This window comes from Pecten maximus, chromosome 12 (assembly GCF_902652985.1).
Source record: "Pecten maximus chromosome 12, xPecMax1.1, whole genome shotgun sequence".
NCBI classification, from domain to species: domain Eukaryota; kingdom Metazoa; phylum Mollusca; class Bivalvia; order Pectinida; family Pectinidae; genus Pecten; species Pecten maximus.
Genome location: NC_047026.1, coordinates 31,605,855 through 31,631,652, shown reverse-complemented (window position 1 = coordinate 31,631,652; position 25,798 = coordinate 31,605,855). Strand labels below are relative to the sequence as shown.

At 36.5% G+C, this 25,798-nt stretch overlaps 1 protein-coding gene across 1 annotated transcript in view; it reads right to left on the bottom strand.

The window, feature by feature from the left end:
• LOC117338989 overlaps window positions 1–25,798 on the bottom strand; it is a 138,138-nt gene that overhangs the window by 19,524 nt on the left and 92,816 nt on the right. Inside the window, exons 28-33 of the mRNA XM_033900353.1 lie at window positions 6,759–6,908; window positions 5,026–5,097; window positions 4,418–4,600; window positions 3,890–4,063; window positions 1,393–1,592; window positions 926–1,007 (exon numbers count right to left, since the gene is read on the bottom strand). Coding sequence (XP_033756244.1) covers window positions 926–1,007; window positions 1,393–1,592; window positions 3,890–4,063; window positions 4,418–4,600; window positions 5,026–5,097; window positions 6,759–6,908 — 861 coding nt within the window. The remainder of the gene's footprint in view (window positions 1–925; window positions 1,008–1,392; window positions 1,593–3,889; window positions 4,064–4,417; window positions 4,601–5,025; window positions 5,098–6,758; window positions 6,909–25,798) is intronic.

Below are 25,798 nucleotides of genomic sequence, written 5' to 3'. Positions count from 1 at the left end.
TGGGAAATGTCTTTTTTAAACTGATAAAACAAGAAAGACCTATTTATATCACTTTAGCTTAGTGATTCATTAAAATTTCCATAGCAAATGTAAACCTTTCATGATTCTTTTAATCAAGATCATCAACAAGTGGCCCACTGAGTCTGTATCTATCTACAGTCTACTGTTTTTGAAAATAAGACCTCAGTCCCAAATGAATACCCTTCTGTTTCAGTTTTTGTTCCATTTCAAATATCATAACCTTAATTAAGCCATTTGACCCATGTTTGACCTTGAAAGTAGGTCAAGCTCATCAGTTTGAATTAAATTGGTAGCCCTTTTTCTTCACATGATATCAGAATAAATAATAGTCCTGAGTCTCTTTGTAAATGTGAAAAGTTAACAAGAGGCCCATGGGGCCTGTATCGCTCACCTGGTTGAATTTGACCAAATGTCAAAATAATGTTCATGTTCAATTCATTAACACATATACTCTCTAAGGGACTGAAAGACCTCACAGATTATTTTCATGACATACATGTGTAATTGTGTTTACACTAAGTCCCTTAGGGTGGGGAAAGACCCTTCGGCCTATTTTTACATCAGAATTGTGTTTATTCTTTAACGTCCAGCGATGCTATACATGGTTATGGAATGGAGGGTCACAGTAACCATTTATGCAAAATCTGTTCCCCTTTCCCCAAGGATGATTCTGCCCAAATTCAGTTCAAATCCATATATCATAACTTTATGACTATAGTAGCGATTTAAAGGAATAACCCCTATTTCCCCTATTTGGCCCCGCCCCTTAGGCCCCTAGTAAGCTAAAAACTGAATGGATTTCCTATTGAATATAATGATACTTTCCCTCAAATGACAGAATGATGTGAAAACATTCCATATGATCCTCTACGTCACAGATGAATATATGCTGCACTATTTCTACCTGTTTGAGTCTTCTTACTGCGTGGAGGCGGTGTTGGGTCAGAAGCATCTGTAGAGATTGTCGATTGATCCAACTGTTGTTTCTGAAAATAAGAGATCACAATGGAAACATCATAACAAGACTTTCATAAGAAGACTGTTCAAGTGACCTTAACTGATCTTTATTTCACAATAAAGTTCAACCATATACACAACATAGATGACATCAATCAAGAAATTTCCTGAGAAGTGGCAGTGAAAAATCAAAATCCCTGATTGCATTCAACACCTGCTGCTGATTATAATAAAAGCATGCGGTATGTTGTAACTAAGCTAACAACTTACTGTTTGGAAGAACCAAGCTTATTGTCTTAAACAAACTTTACCTCTGCATGCTTCAGACCTAATAACAGATCTCTGGGACTCTTGTGCATGGATGAAACCATAATCAAAACAGCATACTATTAACAAATTGACATTCAAAACTACCTTAAAAACCGGTAAATCACTGATTTCGTCTTTGAGTTGTTGAATGGCCTTCTCAATGCTGTCTTCTGATTTGCTAGAAACTACTAAATTGACATCATCTGACATCTGAGTGGAGTTTTCAGCAGATTTATGGTGAGAAGTTTCCTCCAAAGCCTCACGTCTGCTCCAAACACCTCCTGTAGCTCCGGGGATATCCTCACCTGTTCAAAATACAAAGTGTTGATCAGGTCACTTCAAGAGCTCTGGTTTAGTGTGATCTATTTTTTTATGTCCTATTAACTGCCAGGGTCATTTGAGTACTTTAAGGAATATTTTAGCATATTCGACCCCTGTGACCTTGAATACTTGAAAAGCCCATCATCACAGCATGCTACAGGCCCAACATCAGGTCTCAAGTTTGTACCATTTCATCCCAGAATGCAATAAGGCCAGTCTCAGGTTTCTGGACCTCTTGGTTATTGAGAAGAAGTTGCTTAAATGTTTTTAGCATATTCAACCCCTGTGACCTTAAATTTAGGTCAAGGTCATTCATTTGGACTATTTTGGTAGCCCTTCATTCCAGCATGCTACAATCCCAATAACAGGTCTCTGGGTCTCTTGGGTATCAAGAAGTTGTTTAAAGATTTTAGCATATTTAACCCTGTGACCTTGGATGAAGGTGAAGGTCATCAATTTGAATGAACTTGGTAGCCATTCATTCCAGCATGTTACAAATTCAATATAAGGTATCGTTGCCTCTTGGTTATCAAGAAGAAGTAAAAATATTTCAGCATATTTGATTTGATCCCTGTGACCTTGAATAAAGGTCCAGGTCATTTATTTTAACAATATCAGGTCTTTTGGCCTCTTGGGTAATGAGAAGAAGGCATTTCAAGATTTTAGCATATTTGACCCCTGAGACCTTGAATGAAGTTGTTTGAAAGGTTTTAGTATAAACAACCTGTGTGACATTGAATTTAGGTCAAGGTCACTTTGTAGCCCTTCACCCCAGCATGCTAGAGGCGCAATATCAGGTCTCTGAACCTCTTGGTTATTTATTGAGAAGAAGAACTAAAGGGCCTGTCACACACTACTGGTGTATTTTGATGGGACTAAAAGGTCTGTTACACACTACTGATGTATTTTGATGGGACTAAAAAGTCTGTTACACACTATTGATGTACTTTGATGGGACTAAAAGGTCTGTTACACACTACTGATGTACTTTGATAGGACTAAAAGGTCTGTTACATACTATTGATGTACTTTGATGGGACTAAAAGGTCTGTTACATACTATTGATGTACTTTGATGGGACTAAATGGTCTGTTACATACTATTGATGTACTTTGATGGGACTAAAAGGTCTGTTACACACTATTGATGTACTTTGGTGGGACTAAAAGGTCTGTTACATACTATTGATGTACTTTGATGGGACTAAAAGGTCTGTTACATACTATTGATGTACTTTGATGGGACTAGAAGGTATGTTACATACTATTGATGTACTTTGATGGGACTAATGGGCCTGTCACACACTACTGATGTACTTTGATGGGACTAGAAGGTCTGTTACACACTATTGATTTACTTTGGTGGGACTAAAAGGTCTGTTACACACTATTGATGTACTTTGATGGGACTAAAAGGTCTGTTACATATACTACTGATGTACTTTGATGGGGCTAAAAGGTCTGTTACACACTACTGATGTACTTTGATAGGACTAAAAGGTCTGTTACACACTATTGATGTACTTTGATGGGACTAAAAGGTCTGTTACACACTACTGATGTACTTTGATGGGACTAAAAGGTCTGTTACACACTATTGATGTACTTTGATGGGACTAAAAGGTATGTTACATATACTACTGATGTACTTTGATGGGACTAGAAGGTCTGTTACACACTATTGATTTACTTTGATGGGACTAAAAGGTCTGTTACACACTACTGATGTACTTTGATGGGACTAGAAGGTCTGTTACACACTATTGATTTACTTTGATGGGACTAAAAGGTATGTTACATATACTACTGATGTACTTTGATGGGACTAGAAGGTCTGTTACATACTATTGATGTACTTTGATGGGACTAAAGGGCCTGTTACACACTATTGATGTACTTTGATGGGACTAGAAGGTCTGTTACACACTATTAATGTACTTTGATGGAACTAGAAGGTTTGTTACACACTATTAATGTACTTTGATGGAACTAGAAGGTCTGTTACATACTATTGATGTCGCTTGAAAGTCCTTTAAATGTACTGAATCATAACTATGTTTGGAAATACCAAACCCTTAGACAGACCATACTCCTAGCAAAAAACTAAGTTAGCTTGAACACTTAATACATCGATAAAGTTGTTTAAAACGTACACATATTCTGACCTCTAAGTAGTACTCATTGTAATGTATGAACGTTAACCATAAATCAACAGAGATTTTTTTTAATATAAACAATCCTATTGAATATACTTAATTTACACAAACCAACGCCAGTCTTACTTTCCACAAGTCTGCTACCATATGAACACCTGATAAGTGATTCTATGGAGTTGTATATTTCGGGTGAATCCAATATCATTTCTACATATCTCAAGGTCTTGTTTCGTCCTTCAAATTGTTTCAATGCATCATGGAATTGGTCCACAATTCTGTGTTTTGATCTTGTCCATAATCCTGTGTAACAAAAATAAAATTATAGTAAAAATTGAAACAGCACCAGTGCATTTCCTCAAATCATTTAAAAAAGATCTGATGTTAAATAAGATAATCTCTACGCCAAAACGCCTATGTTAAATAAGATAATCTCTACGCCAAAACGCCTATGTTAAATAAGATAATCTCTACGCCAAAACGCCTATGTTAAATAAGATAATATCTACGCCAAAACGCCTATGTTAAATAAGATAATCTCTACGCCAAAACGCCTATGTTAAATAAGATAATCTCTACGCCAAAAAACCTATATTAAATAAGATAATCTCTACGCCATGTATTGTCTTCATTATGTTACAGAGAACAACAACTTACCTGTCTTGCTAAGAGATAAGACTACAGAAGATAGCTTGCAGTTGTCAGCTTCAGTCAAGACTGACATCACAGTTTCCAACTGGAAATGATTATCCTCCTTTAACAGACAATGGATGACTGACTTATAACTGAGAGGACCAGCGACGGTCACTACCAGCTCACCTTTGTTGACCATTGATGTTCCTGTTAAAGAACATAAAACAGAGTCAGGAATTAAGATGGCCACACAGCATTACAATTGGTACAAACTGTATAACAATAATCTGATACTTCTATTAGATTTCTACAGAAATTTCTACTGGACAATGTAAACAATGACAAAATATTAATTAAAGTATAACTTTAATAGATTAAAATTTAACATTTCATCAAAGTTTAAAACAGCTCAAATATTGGAAATTCTAATTCAACAATATACAGCAAATAATTTTGGTACCAAAACAACAAAATATCAGCATCCTCTAAATATTAAGTGAATGGAAATTAACTCTTCAATGAACATCCATTCCAGACCATAGATGGACAATAAACTTAAATTCAGAAGATGTCAACAGTAGGAAAAAAAACAGCAAATGCATGGATATGCCACCACAGAGTTCTTGACTAACGTTTGTCTTGCAGATCCTTGACTCCTCTTCGATTAACAGTTTCATTGAAGTAGGAACATCGTAAGGGAGTTTCTGAAATGAACATTAAAACTGTGCAAAAGTCCCAAGGACAATAATGAATTGTTAAAACGTGCCTTAACTATGATGATCATAATTAACTTATCTAAGATCTATCAGATATTAACTATTGGATTTAACAATCGCTGCCTATTACTGATACTCTATATCAAAGCTTCAACTTTGTAATAACCAACTGATTCTTGAATGTGGTGATTTCACAGAGCATAATTTTTTTCTTGAATTAAAACTTTATTACAAGGCTTACTCAAAATTACAATTCAATTCCTTTTGGGTTTATAAAATAACTAAATAATTAGCCTATGTTATAACATCACTTTGCCTCGTATTATAAAACTGAAACTGGCAACTGAAGCACTATTGACTGCAGCTAATTGTAAAATTAAACTATTAAACTATAAACCTGAAAATTGATGCTGACACCAGTCGACTTATTTTAGCCACCTTAGCTATTCTCAGAACAATATGCAAGTTAAATATATCTAGATATTTCTAAAGTTCTGAGATCAAATACAGTATGTGGTTACAAATAATTGCACAAGCACAGAGGGATTAAACTATCAAGTGGGGTGGGAGTACATTTTGTAAGTATGTACCAGTTAATAAAAAGCTATACAGATGAAATACAAATGTAGCAATACAGTTAAAGATTATATTAATAAAGTCTGTAGTATAACTTGTTGACTTTTTTTTCTGGTGTTGTAAATGTGTTTTTCTGGTGTTATAAATGTGTTTTCCTGGTGTTGTAAATGTGTGTGACTTTCTTGTGATGCAAATGTGAGTGTTTTTCTGGTGTTGTAAATGTGTTTTTCTGGTGTTGTAAATATGTTTTTCTGGTGTTGTAAATGTGTTTTTCTGGTGTTGTAAATGTGTTTTTCTGGTGTTGTAAATGTGTTTTTCTGGTGTTATAAATGTTTTTCTGGTGTTGTAAATGTGTTTTTCTGGTGTTGTAAATGTGTTTTTCTGGTGTTGTAAATATGTGTCACTTTCTTGTGATGCAAATGTGAGTGTTTTTCTGGTGTTGTAAATGTGTTTTTCTGGTGTTGTAAATGTGTTTTTCTGGTGTTGTAAATGTGTTTTTCTGGGGTGTTGTAAATGTGTTTTTCTGGTGTTGTAAATGTGTGTCACTTTCTTGTGATGCAAATGTGAGTGTTTTTCTTGTGTTGTAAATGTGTTTTTCTGGTGTTGTAAATGTGTTTTTCTGGTGTTGTAAATGTGTTTTTCTGGTGTTGTAAATATGTGTCACTTTCTTGTGATGCAAATGTGAGTGTTTTTCTGGTGTTGTAAATGTGTTTTTCTGGTGTTGTAAATGTGTTTTTCTGGTGTTGTAAATGTGTTTTTCTGGTGTTGTAAATGTGTGTGACTTTCTTGTGATGCAAATGTGAGTGTTTTTCTGGTGTTGTAAATGTGTTTTTCTGGTGTTGTAAATGTGTTTTTCTGGTGTTGTAAATGTGTTTTTCTGGTGTTGTAAATGTGTGTGACTTTCTTGTGATGCAAATGTGAGTGTTTTTCAGTTGTTGTAAATGACTGTGTGTTTTTCAGGAAGGTGAGACCGGTATAGTCTTCTCTCGCTTTTGACACCTTTCCTGCCTTATGATACACTATACTTATTCCAAGGATATTCAATTGTTAATAAGGATTAATTTGTTTCCTACCGTAAAGTGTTTTTGAATCCCAGAAGATGATGAGGCCCTCAGCTGTTGTCTTTTCGATCTGTCCTAGGGTCACCCAGAGGTCGACATTTCCATACCTTAGCTGTACTCCAGTCTTCTCTGACACAGGGTGTGTTGGCACGGAAACTTTGCCTGCAATAAATTTCAAATTTAAGTATTTCAATCAAATTCAAAAATGTCCCAATGCAATGTACTGCAATGTCAGGGAGTTTTTATTTGTTGTGTGAATGATATTAATAATGTGTGCGTGTTGGAAAATGAAACCGACCAAAACAGATTGAAAATTGTCTATTTCAGTTTATTTTTTACAATAGTCTAACTGATCCTTGACTGAATATAGCATCCAAAATGGTTACAAGATAGTATAATTGTCACTTGCCTAGGTAATTTAATAAACAAGAGGTGTATGGACCTTAACGGTCACCTGAGTGAATCTGTCAATAGCCAATTAGCACTGGAGTTGGTCATTGCTATAGATAGATTCTGAGCGGTGACATCACAAGTGTGAGAGTCGCCTATAGAGCACAGGTTTTTGTTGTTAAAATATGAACACTTGCAGTTAACAATGACTAAAGTTGTTTTGTGGTAGCTCAAAATAGATTTATCGTGAATATTTTCAACAATTTTAATATAGGCCAACATTCTACAAAACAACATTTATTTGAAAGATGCTTACATTTAAGGCCACAACAGTAACTTTGACACATTTTATGCCACATCAGTGACTTTGACACATTTAAGGCTACAACACTTACTTTGACACATTTTAGGCCACAGCAGTTACTTTGACACATTTCAGGCCACAACAGTTACTTTGACACATTTAAGGCTACAACAGTGACTTTGACACATTTCAGGCAACAACAGTGACTTGACACATTTAAGGCTACAACAGTTACTTTGACACATTTTATGCCACAACAGTGACTTTGACACATTTAAGGCTACAACAGTTACTTTGACACATTTTATGCCACAACAGTGACTTTGATACATTTCAGGCCACAACAGTTACTTGGACACATTTTAGGCCACAACAGTGACTGTGACACATTTTATGCCACAACAGTGACTTTGACACATTTTAGGCTACAACAGTTACTTTGACACATTTTAGGCCACAACAGTTACTTTGACACATTTTAGGCTACAACAGTTACTTTGACACATTTTATGCCACAACAGTTACTTTGACACATTTTAGGCTACAACAGTTACTTTGACACATTTCAGGTCACAACTGTTACTTTGACACATTTTAGGCTACAACAGTGACTTTGACACATTTAAGGCTACAACAGTTACTTTGACACATTTTAGACCACAACAGTTACTTTGACACATTTTAGGCCACAACAGTGACTCTGACACATTTCAGGCCACAACAGTTAATTCGACAAATTTCAGGCCACAACAGTTACTTTGACTCATTTCAGGCTACAACAGTTACTTTGACACATTTCAGGCTACAACAGTTACTTAGACACATTTCAGGCAACAACAGTTACTTTGACACATTTTATGCCACAACAGTTACTTTGACACATTTAAGGCTACAACAGTTACTTTGACACATTTTAGGACACGACAGTGACTCTGACACATTTTAGGCTACAACAGTTACTTTGACACATTTCAGGCCACAACAGTTACTTTGACTCATTTCAGGCTACAACAGTTACTTTGACTCATTTCAGGCTACAACAGTTACTTTGACACATTTTAGGACACAACAGTGACTCTGACACATTTTAGGCTACATCAGTTACTTTGACACATTTCAGGCCACAACAGTTACTTTGACTCATTTCAGGCTACAACAGTAACTTTGACTCATTTCAGGCTACAACAGTTACTTTGACACATTTAAGGCTACAACAGTTACTTTGACAAATTTCAGGCCACAACAGTTACTTTGACACATTTCAGGCCACAACAGTTACTTGGACACATTTTAGGCTACAACAGTTACTTTGACACATTTTATGCCACAACAGTTAGTTTGACACATTTCAGGCCACAACAATTACTTTGACACATTTTATGCCACAACAGTTACTTTGACACATTTAAGGCCACAACAGTTACTTGGACACATTTCAGGTCACAACAGTTACTTTGACACATTTTATGTCACAACAGTTACTTTGACACATTTCAGGCCACAACAGTGACTCTGACACATTTTATGCCACAACAGTTACTTTGACACATTTCAGGCCACAACAGTTACTTTGACACATTTTAGGCTACAACAGTTACTTTGACACATTTTAGGCTACAACAGTTACTTGGACACATTTCAGGCCACAACTGTTACTTTGACACATTTTATGCCACAACAGTGACTTTGACACATTTTAGGCTACAACAGTTACTTTGACACATTTTATGCCACAACAGTTACTTTGACACATTTTAGGCTACAACAGTTACTTTGACACATTTCAGGTCACAACTGTTACTTTGACACAATTTAGGCTACAACAGTGACTTTGACACATTTAAGGCTACAACAGTTACTTTGACACATTTTAGACCACGACAATTACTTTGACACATTTCAGGCCACAACAGTTACTTTGACACATTTCAGGCCACAACAGTTACTTTGACTCATTTCAGACTACAACAGTTACTTAGACACATTTCAGGCAACAACAGTTACTTTGACACATTTTAGGCTACAACAGTGACTCTGACATATTTTACGCTACAACAGTTACTTTGACACATTTCAGGCCACAACAGTTACTTTGACACATTTTAGGCTACAACAGTTACTTTGACACATTTCAGGCCACAACAGTTACTTTGACACATTTTAGGCCACAACAGTTACTTTGACACATTTTAGGCCACAACAGTTACTTTGACACATTTTAGGACACAACAGTGACTCTGACACATTTTAGGCTACATCAGTTACTTTGACACATTTCAGGCCACAACAGTTACTTTGACTCATTTCAGGCTACAACAGTAACTTTGACTCATTTCAGGCTACAACAGTTACTTTGACACATTTAAGGCTACAACAGTTACTTTGACAAATTTCAGGCCACAACAGTTACTTTGACACATTTAAGGCTACAACAGTTACTTGGACACATTTCAGGCCACAACAGTTACTTTGACACATTTTATGCCACAACAGTGACTTTGACACATTTTAGGCTACAACAGTTACTTTGACACATTTCAGGCCACAACAGTTACTTTGACACATTTTAGGCTACAACAGTTACTTTGACACATTTCATGCCACAACAGTGACTTTGACACATTTCAGGTCACAACTGTTACTTTGACACATTTTATGCTACAACAGTTACTTTGACACATTTTAGGCCACAACAGTTACTTTGACACATTTTAGGCCACAACAGTAACTTTGACACATTTTAGGTCACAACAGTGACTCTGACACATTTTAGGCTACAACAGTTACTTTGACACATTTCAGGCCACAACAGTTACTTTGACTCATTTCAGGCTACAACAGTTACTTGGACACATTTCAGGCAACAACAGTTACTTGGACACATTTTAGGCTACAACAGTTACTTTGACACATTTTATGCCACAACAGTTACTTTGACACATTTCAGGCCACAACAATTACTTTGACACATTTTATGCCACAACAGTTACTTTGACACATTTAAGGCCACAACAGTTACTTGGACACATTTCAGGTCACAACAGTTACTTTGACACATTTTATGTCACAACAGTTACTTTGACACATTTTATGCCACAACAATTACTTTGACACATTTTAGGCTACAACAGTTACTTTGACACATTTTAGGCAACAACAGTTACTTTGACACATTTCAGGCCACAACAGTTACTTTGACACATTTCAGGCTACAACAGTTACTTTGACGCATTTTAGGCCACAACAGTTACTTTGACACATTTCAGGCCACAACAGTTACTTTGACACATTTGATGCCACAACAGTTACTTTGACACATTTAAGGCTACAACAGTTACTTGGACACATTTCAGGCCACAACAGTTACTTTGACACATTTTATGCCACAACAGTGACTTTGACACATTTTAGGCTACAACAGTTACTTTGACACATTTCATGCCACAACAGTGACTTTGACACATTTCAGGTCACAACTGTTACTTTGACACATTTTATGCTACAACAGTTACTTTGACACATTTTAGGCCACAACAGTTACTTTGACACATTTTAGGCCACAACAGTAACTTTGACACATTTTAGGTCACAACAGTGACTCTGACACATTTTAGGCTACAACAGTTACTTTGACACATTTCAGGCCACAACAGTTACTTTGACTCATTTCAGGCTACAACAGTTACTTGGACACATTTCAGGCAACAACAGTTACTTTGACACATTTTATGCCACAACAATTACTTTGACACATTTTAGGCTACAACAGTTACTTTGACACATTTTAGGCAACAACAGTTACTTTGACACATTTCAGGCCACAACAGTTACTTTGACACATTTCAGGCCACAACAGTTACTTTGACGCATTTTAGGCCACAACAGTTACTTTGACACATTTCAGGCCACAACAGTTACTTTGACACATTTCAGGCCACAACAGTTACTTTGACACATTTAAGGCTACAACAGTTACTTGGACACATTTCAGGCCACAACAGTTACTTTGACACATTTTATGCCACAACAGTGACTTTGACACATTTTAGGCTACAACAGTTACTTTGACACATTTCAGGCCACAACAGTTACTTTGACACATTTTAGGCCACAACAGTGACTTTGACACATTTCAGGCCACAACAATTACTTTGACACATTTTATGCCACAACAGTTACTTTGACACATTTTAGGCTACAACAGTTACTTTGACACATTTCAGGTCACAACTGTTACTTTGACACAATTTAGGCTACAACAGTGACTTTGACACATTTAAGGCTACAACAGTTACTTTGACACATTTTAGACCACGACAATTACTTTGACACATTTCAGGCCACAACAGTTACTTTGACACATTTCAGGCCACAACAGTTACTTTGACTCATTTCAGACTACAACAGTTACTTAGACACATTTCAGGCAACAACAGTTACTTTGACACATTTTAGGCTACAACAGTGACTCTGACATATTTTACGCTACAACAGTTACTTTGACACATTTCAGGCCACAACAGTTACTTTGACACATTTTAGGCTACAACAGTTACTTTGACACATTTCAGGCCACAACAGTTACTTTGACACATTTTAGGCCACAACAGTTACTTTGACACATTTTAGGCCACAACAGTTACTTTGACACATTTTAGGACACAACAGTGACTCTGACACATTTTAGGCTACATCAGTTACTTTGACACATTTCAGGCCACAACAGTTACTTTGACTCATTTCAGGCTACAACAGTAACTTTGACTCATTTCAGGCTACAACAGTTACTTTGACACATTTAAGGCTACAACAGTTACTTTGACAAATTTCAGGCCACAACAGTTACTTTGACACATTTCAGGCCACAACAGTTACTTGGACACATTTTAGGCTACAACAGTTACTTTGACACATTTTATGCCACAACAGTTACTTTGACACATTTCAGGCCACAACAATTACTTTGACACATTTTATGCCACAACAGTTACTTTGACACATTTAAGGCCACAACAGTTACTTGGACACATTTCAGGCCACAACAGTTACTTTGACACATTTTATGTCACAACAGTTACTTTGACACATTTTATGCCACAACAATTACTTTGACACATTTTAGGCTACAACAGTTACTTTGACACATTTTAGGCAACAACAGTTACTTTGACACATTTCAGGCCACAACAGTTACTTTGACACATTTCAGGCTACAACAGTTACTTTGACGCATTTTAGGCCACAACAGTTACTTTGACACATTTCAGGCCACAACAGTTACTTTGACACATTTGATGCCACAACAGTTACTTTGACACATTTAAGGCTACAACAGTTACTTGGACACATTTCAGGCCACAACAGTTACTTTGACACATTTTATGCCACAACAGTGACTTTGACACATTTTAGGCTACAACAGTTACTTTGACACATTTCAGGCCACAACAGTTACTTTGACACATTTTAGGCTACAACAGTTACTTTGACACATTTCATGCCACAACAGTGACTTTGACACATTTCAGGTCACAACTGTTACTTTGACACATTTTATGCTACAACAGTTACTTTGACACATTTTAGGCCACAACAGTTACTTTGACACATTTTAGGCCACAACAGTAACTTTGACACATTTTAGGTCACAACAGTGACTCTGACACATTTTAGGCTACAACAGTTACTTTGACACATTTCAGGCCACAACAGTTACTTTGACTCATTTCAGGCTACAACAGTTACTTGGACACATTTCAGGCAACAACAGTTACTTGGACACATTTTAGGCTACAACAGTTACTTTGACACATTTTATGCCACAACAGTTACTTTGACACATTTCAGGCCACAACAATTACTTTGACACATTTTATGCCACAACAGTTACTTTGACACATTTAAGGCCACAACAGTTACTTGGACACATTTCAGGTCACAACAGTTACTTTGACACATTTTATGTCACAACAGTTACTTTGACACATTTTATGCCACAACAATTACTTTGACACATTTTAGGCTACAACAGTTACTTTGACACATTTTAGGCAACAACAGTTACTTTGACACATTTCAGGCCACAACAGTTACTTTGACACATTTCAGGCTACAACAGTTACTTTGACGCATTTTAGGCCACAACAGTTACTTTGACACATTTCAGGCCACAACAGTTACTTTGACACATTTGATGCCACAACAGTTACTTTGACACATTTAAGGCTACAACAGTTACTTGGACACATTTCAGGCCACAACAGTTACTTTGACACATTTTATGCCACAACAGTGACTTTGACACATTTTAGGCTACAACAGTTACTTTGACACATTTCATGCCACAACAGTGACTTTGACACATTTCAGGTCACAACTGTTACTTTGACACATTTTATGCTACAACAGTTACTTTGACACATTTTAGGCCACAACAGTTACTTTGACACATTTTAGGCCACAACAGTAACTTTGACACATTTTAGGTCACAACAGTGACTCTGACACATTTTAGGCTACAACAGTTACTTTGACACATTTCAGGCCACAACAGTTACTTTGACTCATTTCAGGCTACAACAGTTACTTGGACACATTTCAGGCAACAACAGTTACTTTGACACATTTTATGCCACAACAATTACTTTGACACATTTTAGGCTACAACAGTTACTTTGACACATTTTAGGCAACAACAGTTACTTTGACACATTTCAGGCCACAACAGTTACTTTGACACATTTCAGGCTACAACAGTTACTTTGACGCATTTTAGGCCACAACAGTTACTTTGACACATTTCAGGCCACAACAGTTACTTTGACACATTTCAGGCCACAACAGTTACTTTGACACATTTAAGGCTACAACAGTTACTTGGACACATTTCAGGCCACAACAGTTACTTTGACACATTTTATGCCACAACAGTGACTTTGACACATTTTAGGCTACAACAGTTACTTTGACACATTTCAGGCCACAACAGTTACTTTGACACATTTTAGGCTACAACAGTTACTTTGACACATTTCATGCCACAACAGTGACTTTGACACATTTCAGGTCACAACTGTTACTTTGACACATTTTATGCTACAACAGTTACTTTGACACATTTTAGGCTACAACAGTTACTTTGACACATTTCAGGCTACAACAGTTACTTTGACACATTTAAGGCTACAACAGTTACTTTGACACATTTTAGGCTACAACAGTTACTTTGACACATTTCAGGTCACAACTGTTACTTTGACACATTTTAGGCTACAACAGTGACTTTGACACATTTAAGGCAACAACAGTTACTTTGACACATTTTAGGCTACAACAGTTACTTTGACACATTTTAGGCCACAACAGTAACTTTGACACATTTTAGGCCACAACAGTTACTTTGACACATTTTAGGCCACAACAGTTACTTTGACACATTTTAGGCTACAACAGTTACTTTGACACATTTTAGGCCACAACAGTTACTTTGACACATTTTAGGCTACAACAGTTACTTTGACTCATTTCAGGCCACAACAGTTACTTTGACACATTTCAGGCTACAACAGTTACTTTGACACATTTAAGGCTACAACAGTTACTTTGACACATTTTAGGCTACAACAGTTACTTTGACACATTTCAGGTCACAACTGTTACTTTGACACATTTTAGGCTACAACAGTGACTTTGACACATTTAAGGCAACAACAGTTACTTTGACACATTTTAGGCTACAACAGTTACTTTGACACATTTCAGGCTACAACAGTTACTTTGACACATTTCAGGCCACAACAGTTACTTTGACACATTTTATGCCACAACAGTTACTTTGACACATTTAAGGCTACAACAGTGACTTTGACACATTTGATGCCACAACAGTTACTTTGACACATTTTATGCCACAACAGTTACTTTGACACATGTTATGTCACAACAGTTACTTTGACACATTTTATGCCACAACAGTGACTTTGACACATTTCAGGCCACAACAATTAATTTGACACATTTTATGCCACAACAGTTACTTTGACACATTTTATGCCACAACAGTGACTTTGACACATTTCAGGCCACAACAATTACTTTGACACATTTTATGCCACAACAGTTACTTTGACACATTTCAGGCCACAACAGTTACTTTGACACATTTTAGGCTACAACAGTTACTTTGACACATTTTATGCCACAACAGTTACTTTGACACATTTTAGGCTACAACAGTTACTCTGACACATTTCAGGTCACAACTGTTACTTTGACAAATTTTAGGCTACAACAGTGACTTTGACACATTTAAGGCTACAACAGTTACTTTGACACATTTTAGGCCACAACAGTTACTTTGACACATTTCAGGCTACAACAGTGACTCTGACACATTTTAGACTACAACAGTTACTTTGACACATTTCAGGCCACAACAGTTACTTTGACTCATTTCAGGCTACAACAGTGACTCTGACACATTTTAGGCTACAACAGTTACTTTGACACATTTCAGGCAACAACAGTTTCTTTGACAAATTTGATGCCACAACAGTTACTTTGACACATTTTAGGCTACAACAGTTACTTGGACACATTTCAGGCAACAACAGTTACTTTGACACATTTTATGCCACAACAGTTACTTTGACACATTTCAGGCTACAACAGTTACTTTGACACATTTCAGGCCACAACAGTTACTTTGACACATTTTAGGCTACAACAGTTACTTTGACACATTTCAGGCCACAACAGTTACTTTGACACATTTCAGGCACAACAGTTAGTTTGACACATTTTAGGCTACAACAGCTACTTTGACACATTTCAGGCCACAACAGTTACTTTGACACATTTTAGGCTACAACAGTTACTTTGACACATTTTAGGCTACAACAGTTACTTTGACACATTTCAGGCCACAACAGATACTTTGACACATTTCAGGCCACAACAGTTACTTTGACACATTTTAGGCCACAACAGTGACTCTGACACATTTTAGGCCACAACAGTTACTTTGACACATTTCAGGCCACAACAGTTACTTTGACACATTTTAGGCTACAACAGTTACTTTGACACATTTTAGGCCACAACAGTAACTTTGACACATTTTAGGCCACAACAGTAACTTTGACACATTTTAGGCCACAACAGTTACTTTGACACATTTTAAGCCACAACAGTAACTTTGACACATTTTAGGCTACAACAGTTACTTTGACACATTTTAGGCCACAACAGTAACTTTGACACATTTTAGGCCACAACAGTAACTTTGACACATTTTAGGCCACAACAGTTACTTTGACACATTTTAGGCCACAACAGTAACTTTGACACATTTTAGGCCACAACAGTTACTTTGACACATTTTATGCCACAACAGTGACTTTGACACATTTCAGGCCACAACAATTACTTTGACATATTTTATGCCACAACAGTTACTTTGACACATTTTATGCCACAACAGTTACTTTGACACATTTCAGGCCACAACTGTTACTTTGACACATTTCAGGCCACAACAGTTACTTTGACACATTTTAGGCTACAACAGTTACTTTGACACATTTCAGGTCACAACTGTTACTTTGACACATTTTAGGCTACAACAGTGACTTTGACACATTTAAGGCTACAACAGTTACTTTGACACATTTGATGCCACAAGTTACTTTGACACATTTTATGCCACAACAGTTACTTTGACACATTTAAGGCTACAACAGTGACTTTGACACATTTGATGCCACAACAGTTACTTTGACACATTTTATGCCACAACAGTTACTTTGACACATGTTATGTCACAACAGTTACTTTGACACATTTTATGCCACAACAGTGACTTTGACACATTTCAGGCCACAACAATTAATTTGACACATTTGATGCCACAACAGTTACTTTGACACATTTTATGCCACAACAGTGACTTTGACACATTTCAGGCCACAACAATTACTTTGACACATTTTATGCCACAACAGTTACTTTGACACATTTCAGGTCACAACTGTTACTTTGACACATTTTAGGCTACAACAGTGACTTTGACACATTTAAGGCTACAACAGTTACTTTGACACATTTTAGGCCACAACAGTTACTTTGACACATTTTAGGCTACAACAGTGACTCTGACACATTTTAGACTACAACAGTTACTTTGACACATTTCAGGCCACAACAGTTACTTTGACTCATTTCAGGCTACAACAGTGACTGACACATTTTAGGCTACAACAGTTACTTTGACACATTTCAGGCAACAACAGTTCCTTTGACACATTTGATGCCACAACAGTTACTTTGACACATTTCAGGCAACAACAGTTTCTTGGACACATTCCAGGCAACAACAGTTACTTTGACACATTTTATGCCACAACAGTTACTTTGACACATTTTAGGCTACAACAGTTACTTTGACACATTTCAGGCCACAACAGTTACTTTGACACATTTTAGGCTACAACAGTTACTTTGACACATTTCAGGCCACAACAGTTACTTTGACACATTTCAGGCACAACAGTTAGTTTGACACATTTCAGGCTACAACAGTTACTTTGACACATTTTAGGCTACAACAGCTACTTTGACACATTTCAGGCCACAACAGTTACTTTGACACATTTTAGGCTACAACAGTTACTTTGACACATTTTAGGCTACAACAGTTACTTTGACACATTTCAGGCCACAACAGATACTTTGACACATTTCAGGCCACAACAGTTACTTTGACACATTTTATGCCACAACAGTGACTCTGACACATTTTAGGCTACAACAGTTACTTTGACACATTTCAGGCCACAACAGTTACTTTGACACATTTTAGGCTACAACAGTTACTTTGACACATTTCAGGCCACAACAGCTACTTTGACGCATTTTAGGCTACAACAGTTACTTTGACACATTTTAGGCCACAACAGTAACTTTGACACATTTTAGGCCACAACAGTGACTCTGACACATTTCAGGCCACAACAGTTACTTTGACACATTTTAGGCCACAACAGTTACTTTGACACATTCCAGGCCACAACAGTTACTTTGACACATTTTAGGCTACAACAGTTACTTTGACACATTTTAGGCCACAACAGTTACTCTGACACATTTTAGGCTACAACAGTGACTTTGACACATTTAAGGCAACAACAGTTACTTTGACACATTTTAGGCTACAACAGTTACTTTGACACATTTTAGGCCACAACAGTAACTTTGACACATTTCAGGCCACAACAGTTACTTTGACACATTTTATGCCACAACAGTTACTTTGACACATTTAAGGCTACAACAGTGACTTTGACACATTTGATGCCACAACAGTTACTTTGACACATTTTATGCCACAACAGTTACTTTGACACATTTTATGTCACAACAGTTACTTTGACACATTTTATGCCACAACAGTGACTTTGACACATTTCAGGCCACAACAATTAATTTGACACATTTTATGCCACAACAGTTACTTTGACACATTTCAGGCCACAACAGTCACTTTGACACATTTTAGGCTACAACAGTTACTTTGACACATTTTATGCCACAACAGTTACTTTGACACATTTTAGGCTACAACAGTTACTTTGACACATTTCAGGTCACAACTGTTACTTTGACACATTTTAGGCTACAACAGTGACTTTGACACATTTAAGGCTACAACAGTTACTTTGACACATTTTAGGCCACAACAGTTACTTTGACACATTTTAGGCTACAACAGTGACTCTGACACATTTTAGACTACAACAGTTACTTTGACACATTTCAGGCCACAACAGTTACTTTGACTCATTTCAGGCTACAACAGTGACTCTGACACATTTTAGGCTACAACAGTTACTTTGACACATTTCAGGCAACAACAGTTTCTTTGACAAATTTGATGCCACAACAGTTACTTTGACACATTTTAGGCTACAACAGTTACTTGGACACATTTCAGGCAACAACAGTTACTTTGACACATTTTATGCCACAACAGTTACTTGACACATTTCAGGCTACAACAGTTACTTTGACACATTTCAGGCCACAACAGTTACTTTGACACATTTTAGGCTACAACAGTTACTTTGACACATTTCAGGCCACAACAGTTACTTTGACACATTTCAGGCACAACACTTAGTTTGACACATTTCAGGCTACAACAGTTACTTTGACACATTTTAGGCTACAACAGCTACTTTGACACATTTCAGGCCACAACAGTTACTTTGACACATTTTAGGCTACAACAGTTACTTTGACACATTTTAGGCTACAACAGTTACTTTGACACATTTCAGGCCACAACAGATACTTTGACACATTTCAGGCCACAACAGTTACTTTGACACATTTTAGGCCACAACAGTTACTTTGACACATTTCAGGCCACAACAGTTACTTTGACACATTTTAGGCTACAACAGTTACTTTGACACATTTTAGGCCACAACAGTAACTTTGACACATTTTAGGCCACAACAGTTACTTTGACACATTTTATGTCACAACAGTTACTTTGACACATTTTATGCCACAACAGTGACTTTGACACATTTCAGGCCACAACAATTACTTTGACACATTTTATGCCACAACAGTTACTTTGACACATTTTATGCCACAACAGTTACTTTGAAACATTTCAGGCCACAACTGTTACTTTGACACATTTTAGGCTACAACAGTTACCTTGACACATTTTAGGCCACAACAGTAACTTTGACACATTTTAGGCCACAACAGTTACTTTGACACATTTTAGGCCACAACAGTAACTTTGACACATTTTAGGCTACAACAGTTACTTTGACACATTTTAGGCCACAACAGTAACTTTGACACATTTTAGGCCACAACAGTAACTTTGACACATTTTAGGCCACAACAGTTACTTTGACACATTTTAGGCCACAACAGTAACTTTGACACATTTTAGGCTACAACAGTTACTTTGACACATTTTAGGCCACAACAGTTACTTTGACACATTTTATGTCACAACAGTTACTTTGACACATTTTAGGCCACAACAGTAACTTTGACACATTTTAGGCCACAACAGTTACTTTGACACATTTTAGGCCACAACAGTAACTTTGACACATTTTAGGCTACAACAGTTACTTTGACACATTTTAGGCCACAACAGTTACTTTGACACATTTTATGTCACAACAGTTACTTTGACACATTTTATGCCACAACAGTTACTTTGACACATTTAAGGCTACAACAGTGACTTTGACACATTTGATGCCACAACAGTTACTTTGACACATTTTATGCCACAACAGTTACTTTGACACATTTTATGTCACAACAGTTACTTTGACACATTTTATGCCACAACAGTGACTTTGACACATTTCAGGCCACAACAATTAATTTGACACATTTTATGCCACAACAGTTACTTTGACACATTTCAGGCCACAACAGTCACTTTGACACATTTTAGGCTACAACAGTTACTTGGACACATTTTATGCCACAACAGTTACTTTGACACATTTTAGGCTACAACAGTTACTTTGACACATTTCAGGCAACAACAGTTTCTTTGACAAATTTGATGCCACAACAGTTACTTTGACACATTTTAGGCTACAACAGTTACTTGGACACATTTCAGGCAACAACAGTTACTTTGACACATTTTATGCCACAACAGTTACTTGACACATTTCAGGCTACAACAGTTACTTTGACACATTTCAGGCCACAACAGTTACTTTGACACATTTTAGGCTACAACAGTTACTTTGACACATTTTAGGCCACAACAGTAACTTTGACACATTTTAGGCCACAACAGTTACTTTGACACATTTTATGTCACAACAGTTACTTTGACACATTTTATGCCACAACAGTGACTTTGACACATTTCAGGCCACAACAATTACTTTGACACATTTTATGCCACAACATTTACTTTGACACATTTTATGCCACAACAGTTACTTTGAAACATTTCAGGCCACAACTGTTACTTTGACACATTTTAGGCTACAACAGTTACCTTGACACATTTTAGGCCACAACAGTAACTTTGACACATTTTAGGCCACAACAGTTACTTTGACACATTTTAGGCCACAACAGTAACTTTGACACATTTTAGGCTACAACAGTTACTTTGACACATTTTAGGCCACAACAGTAACTTTGACACATTTTAGGCCACAACAGTAACTTTGACACATTTTAGGCCACAACAGTTACTTTGACACATTTTAGGCCACAACAGTAACTTTGACACATTTTAGGCTACAACAGTTACTTTGACACATTTTAGGCCACAACAGTTACTTTGACACATTTTATGTCACAACAGTTACTTTGACACATTTTAGGCCACAACAGTAACTTTGACACATTTTAGGCCACAACAGTTACTTTGACACATTTTAGGCCACAACAGTAACTTTGACACATTTTAGGCTACAACAGTTACTTTGACACATTTTAGGCCACAACAGTTACTTTGACACATTTTATGTCACAACAGTTACTTTGACACATTTTATGCCACAACAGTTACTTTGACACATTTAAGGCTACAACAGTGACTTTGACACATTTGATGCCACAACAGTTACTTTGACACATTTTATGCCACAACAGTTACTTTGACACATTTTATGTCACAACAGTTACTTTGACACATTTTATGCCACAACAGTGACTTTGACACATTTCAGGCCACAACAATTAATTTGACACATTTTATGCCACAACAGTTACTTTGACACATTTCAGGCCACAACAGTCACTTTGACACATTTTAGGCTACAACAGTTACTTTGACACATTTTATGCCACAACAGTTACTTTGACACATTTTAGGCTACAACAGTTACTTTGACACATTTCAGGTCACAACTGTTACTTTGACACATTTTAGGCTACAACAGTGACTTTGACACATTTAAGGCTACAACAGTTACTTTGACACATTTTAGGCCACAACAGTTACTTTGACACATTTTAGGCTACAACAGTGACTCTGACACATTTTAGACTACAACAGTTACTTTGACACATTTCAGGCCACAACAGTTACTTTGACTCATTTCAGGCTACAACAGTGACTCTGACACATTTTAGGCTACAACAGTTACTTTGACACATTTCAGGCAACAACAGTTTCTTTGACAAATTTGATGCCACAACAGTTACTTTGACACATTTTAGGCTACAACAGTTACTTGGACACATTTCAGGCAACAACAGTTACTTTGACACATTTTATGCCACAACAGTTACTTGACACATTTCAGGCTACAACAGTTACTTTGACACATTTCAGGCCACAACAGTTACTTTGACACATTTTAGGCTACAACAGTTACTTTGACACATTTCAGGCCACAACAGTTACTTTGACACATTTCAGGCACAACACTTAGTTTGACACATTTCAGGCTACAACAGTTACTTTGACACATTTTAGGCTACAACAGCTACTTTGACACATTTCAGGCCACAACAGTTACTTTGACACATTTTAGGCTACAACAGTTACTTTGACACATTTTAGGCTACAACAGTTACTTTGACACATTTCAGGCCACAACAGATACTTTGACACATTTCAGGCCACAACAGTTACTTTGACACATTTTAGGCCACAACAGTTACTTTGACACATTTCAGGCCACAACAGTTACTTTGACACATTTTAGGCTACAACAGTTACTTTGACACATTTTAGGCCACAACAGTAACTTTGACACATTTTAGGCCACAACAGTTACTTTGACACATTTTAAGTCACAACAGTTACTTTGACACATTTTATGCCACAACAGTGACTTTGACACATTTCAGGCCACAACAATTACTTTGACACATTTTATGCCACAACAGTTACTTTGACACATTTTATGCCACAACAGTTACTTTGAAACATTTCAGGCCACAACTGTTACTTTGACACATTTTAGGCTACAACAGTTACCTTGACACATTTTAGGCCACAACAGTAACTTTGACACATTTTAGGCCACAACAGTTACTTTGACACATTTTAGGCCACAACAGTAACTTTGACACATTTTAGGCTACAACAGTTACTTTGACACATTTTAGGCCACAACAGTAACTTTGACACATTTTAGGCCACAACAGTAACTTTGACACATTTTAGGCCACAACAGTTACTTTGACACATTTTAGGCCACAACAGTAACTTTGACACATTTTAGGCTACAACAGTTACTTTGACACATTTTAGGCCACAACAGTTACTTTGACACATTTTATGTCACAACAGTTACTTTGACACATTTTATGCCACAACAGTGACTTTGACACATTTCAGGCCACAACAATTACTTTGACACATTTTATGCCACAACAGTTACTTTGACACATTTCAGGCCACAACAGTTACTTTGACACATTTTAGGCTACAACAGTTACTTTGACACATTTTAGGCTACAACAGCTACTTTGACACATTTCACGCCACAACAGTTACTTTGACACATTTTAGGCTACAACAGTTACTTTGACACATTTTAGGCTACAACAGTTACTTTGACACATTTTATGCCACAACAGTGACTCTGACACATTTTAGGCTACGACAGTTACTTTGACACATTTCAGGCCACAACAGTTACTTTGACACATTTTAGGCTACAACAGTACCTTTGACACATTTTAGGCTACAACAGTTACTTTGACACATTTTAGGCTACAACAGTTACTTTGACACATTTTAGGCTACAACAGTTACTTTGACACAATTCGTCATCTGCTATTTTGACTAATCTGCTCATGTGTCAATATGATCTTAAGGTTACAGGGACGTGGCGTCTTATACGATAACATTGATGAGAAGTGCATAAATATTTTTTGTCTTTTTGTGTTTAAACAAATTTCATTGATAATCTACACAATATAGTCTTGCTTGAAATACCATCACGGTACCACCTGACACACTCGCAACTGTCCAATAATTTCCCAATCATCAATCAATTATTCAATTTGTATATAATACTGATCCAACAAGCTGCAAGTTCTTCAGTATAACATAAAGTTCAATGCCAAATATTGAAATACAGTTATATCACATCATACCACACAGTGATATGATGATTTCATCCTGCATCTGTCTCATTTATTTATATTCAATATGGTGGATATTACACACTTATGATATCACAGCTAACTATCTAGGATGTTCGTGTACTGGTGTGCATTCCACGAAATGTAGCATATCTCAAAAATGATACAAATTCATATTTTGTACAACATCATATAACAAAAAGTAATCATAACAAAATGCATTCAGGGTACATGTTAACTTAAGGAGGCCAGGAGTTATCAGGAAGGGAGATACTTAAGAAAATTATCTCCCTTTAGAGAATATTTCTGACTTGTTTCCTGTTGGAGTTATTGAGTCAAAAATGTTACCCACGCACTTTGCTAGCCATGAGAATTTTATAAAGTTTGCAAATAAATTGTTAAGGTTTTGTTCAAAGTATGAAGATTCTTGTGCAGTACAAATTTTGTGTTAAGAATATTAAAATATAGTAATAACCGCAACAGGATGAAACATTTACCATAGGATGTTACACGATGCTTAGATCAAAGAGAATGTAACTGTTTCTATATATAATAATATAGACAGTCCTGCAAAACACAATCAACACTAAATCCTTGCTGATCATGTAAGATAGGTCTAAATCCTTGCTGATCATGTAAGACATGTCTAAATCCCTGCTGATCATGTAAAACAGGTCTAAATCCTTGCTGATCATGTAAGACATGTCTAAATCCTTGCTGATCATGTAAGACATGTCTAAATCCCTGCTGATCATGTAAAACAGGTCTAAATCCTTGCTGATCATGTAAGACATGTCTAAATCCTTGCTGATCATGTAAGATAAGTCTAAATGTAAGATAGGTCTAAATGTAAGATAGGTCTAAATGTAAAACAAGTCTAAATCCTTGCTGATCATGTAAGATAAGTCTAAATGTAAGATAGGTCTAAATGTAAGATAGGTCTAAATGTAAAACAAGTCTAAATCCTTGCTGATCATGTAAGATAAGTCTAAATGTAAGATAGGTCTAAATGTAAAAACAAGTCTAAATCCTTGCTGATCATGTAAGATAAGTCTAAATGTAAGATAGGTCTAAATGTAAGATAGGTCTAAATGTAAGATAGGTCTAAATGTAAAACAAGTCTAAATCCTTGCTGATCATGTAAAACAGGTCTAAATCCCTGCTGATCATGTAAGATAAGTCTAAATGTAAGATAGGTCTAAATGTAAGATAGGTCTAAATGTAAAACAAGTCTAAATCCTTG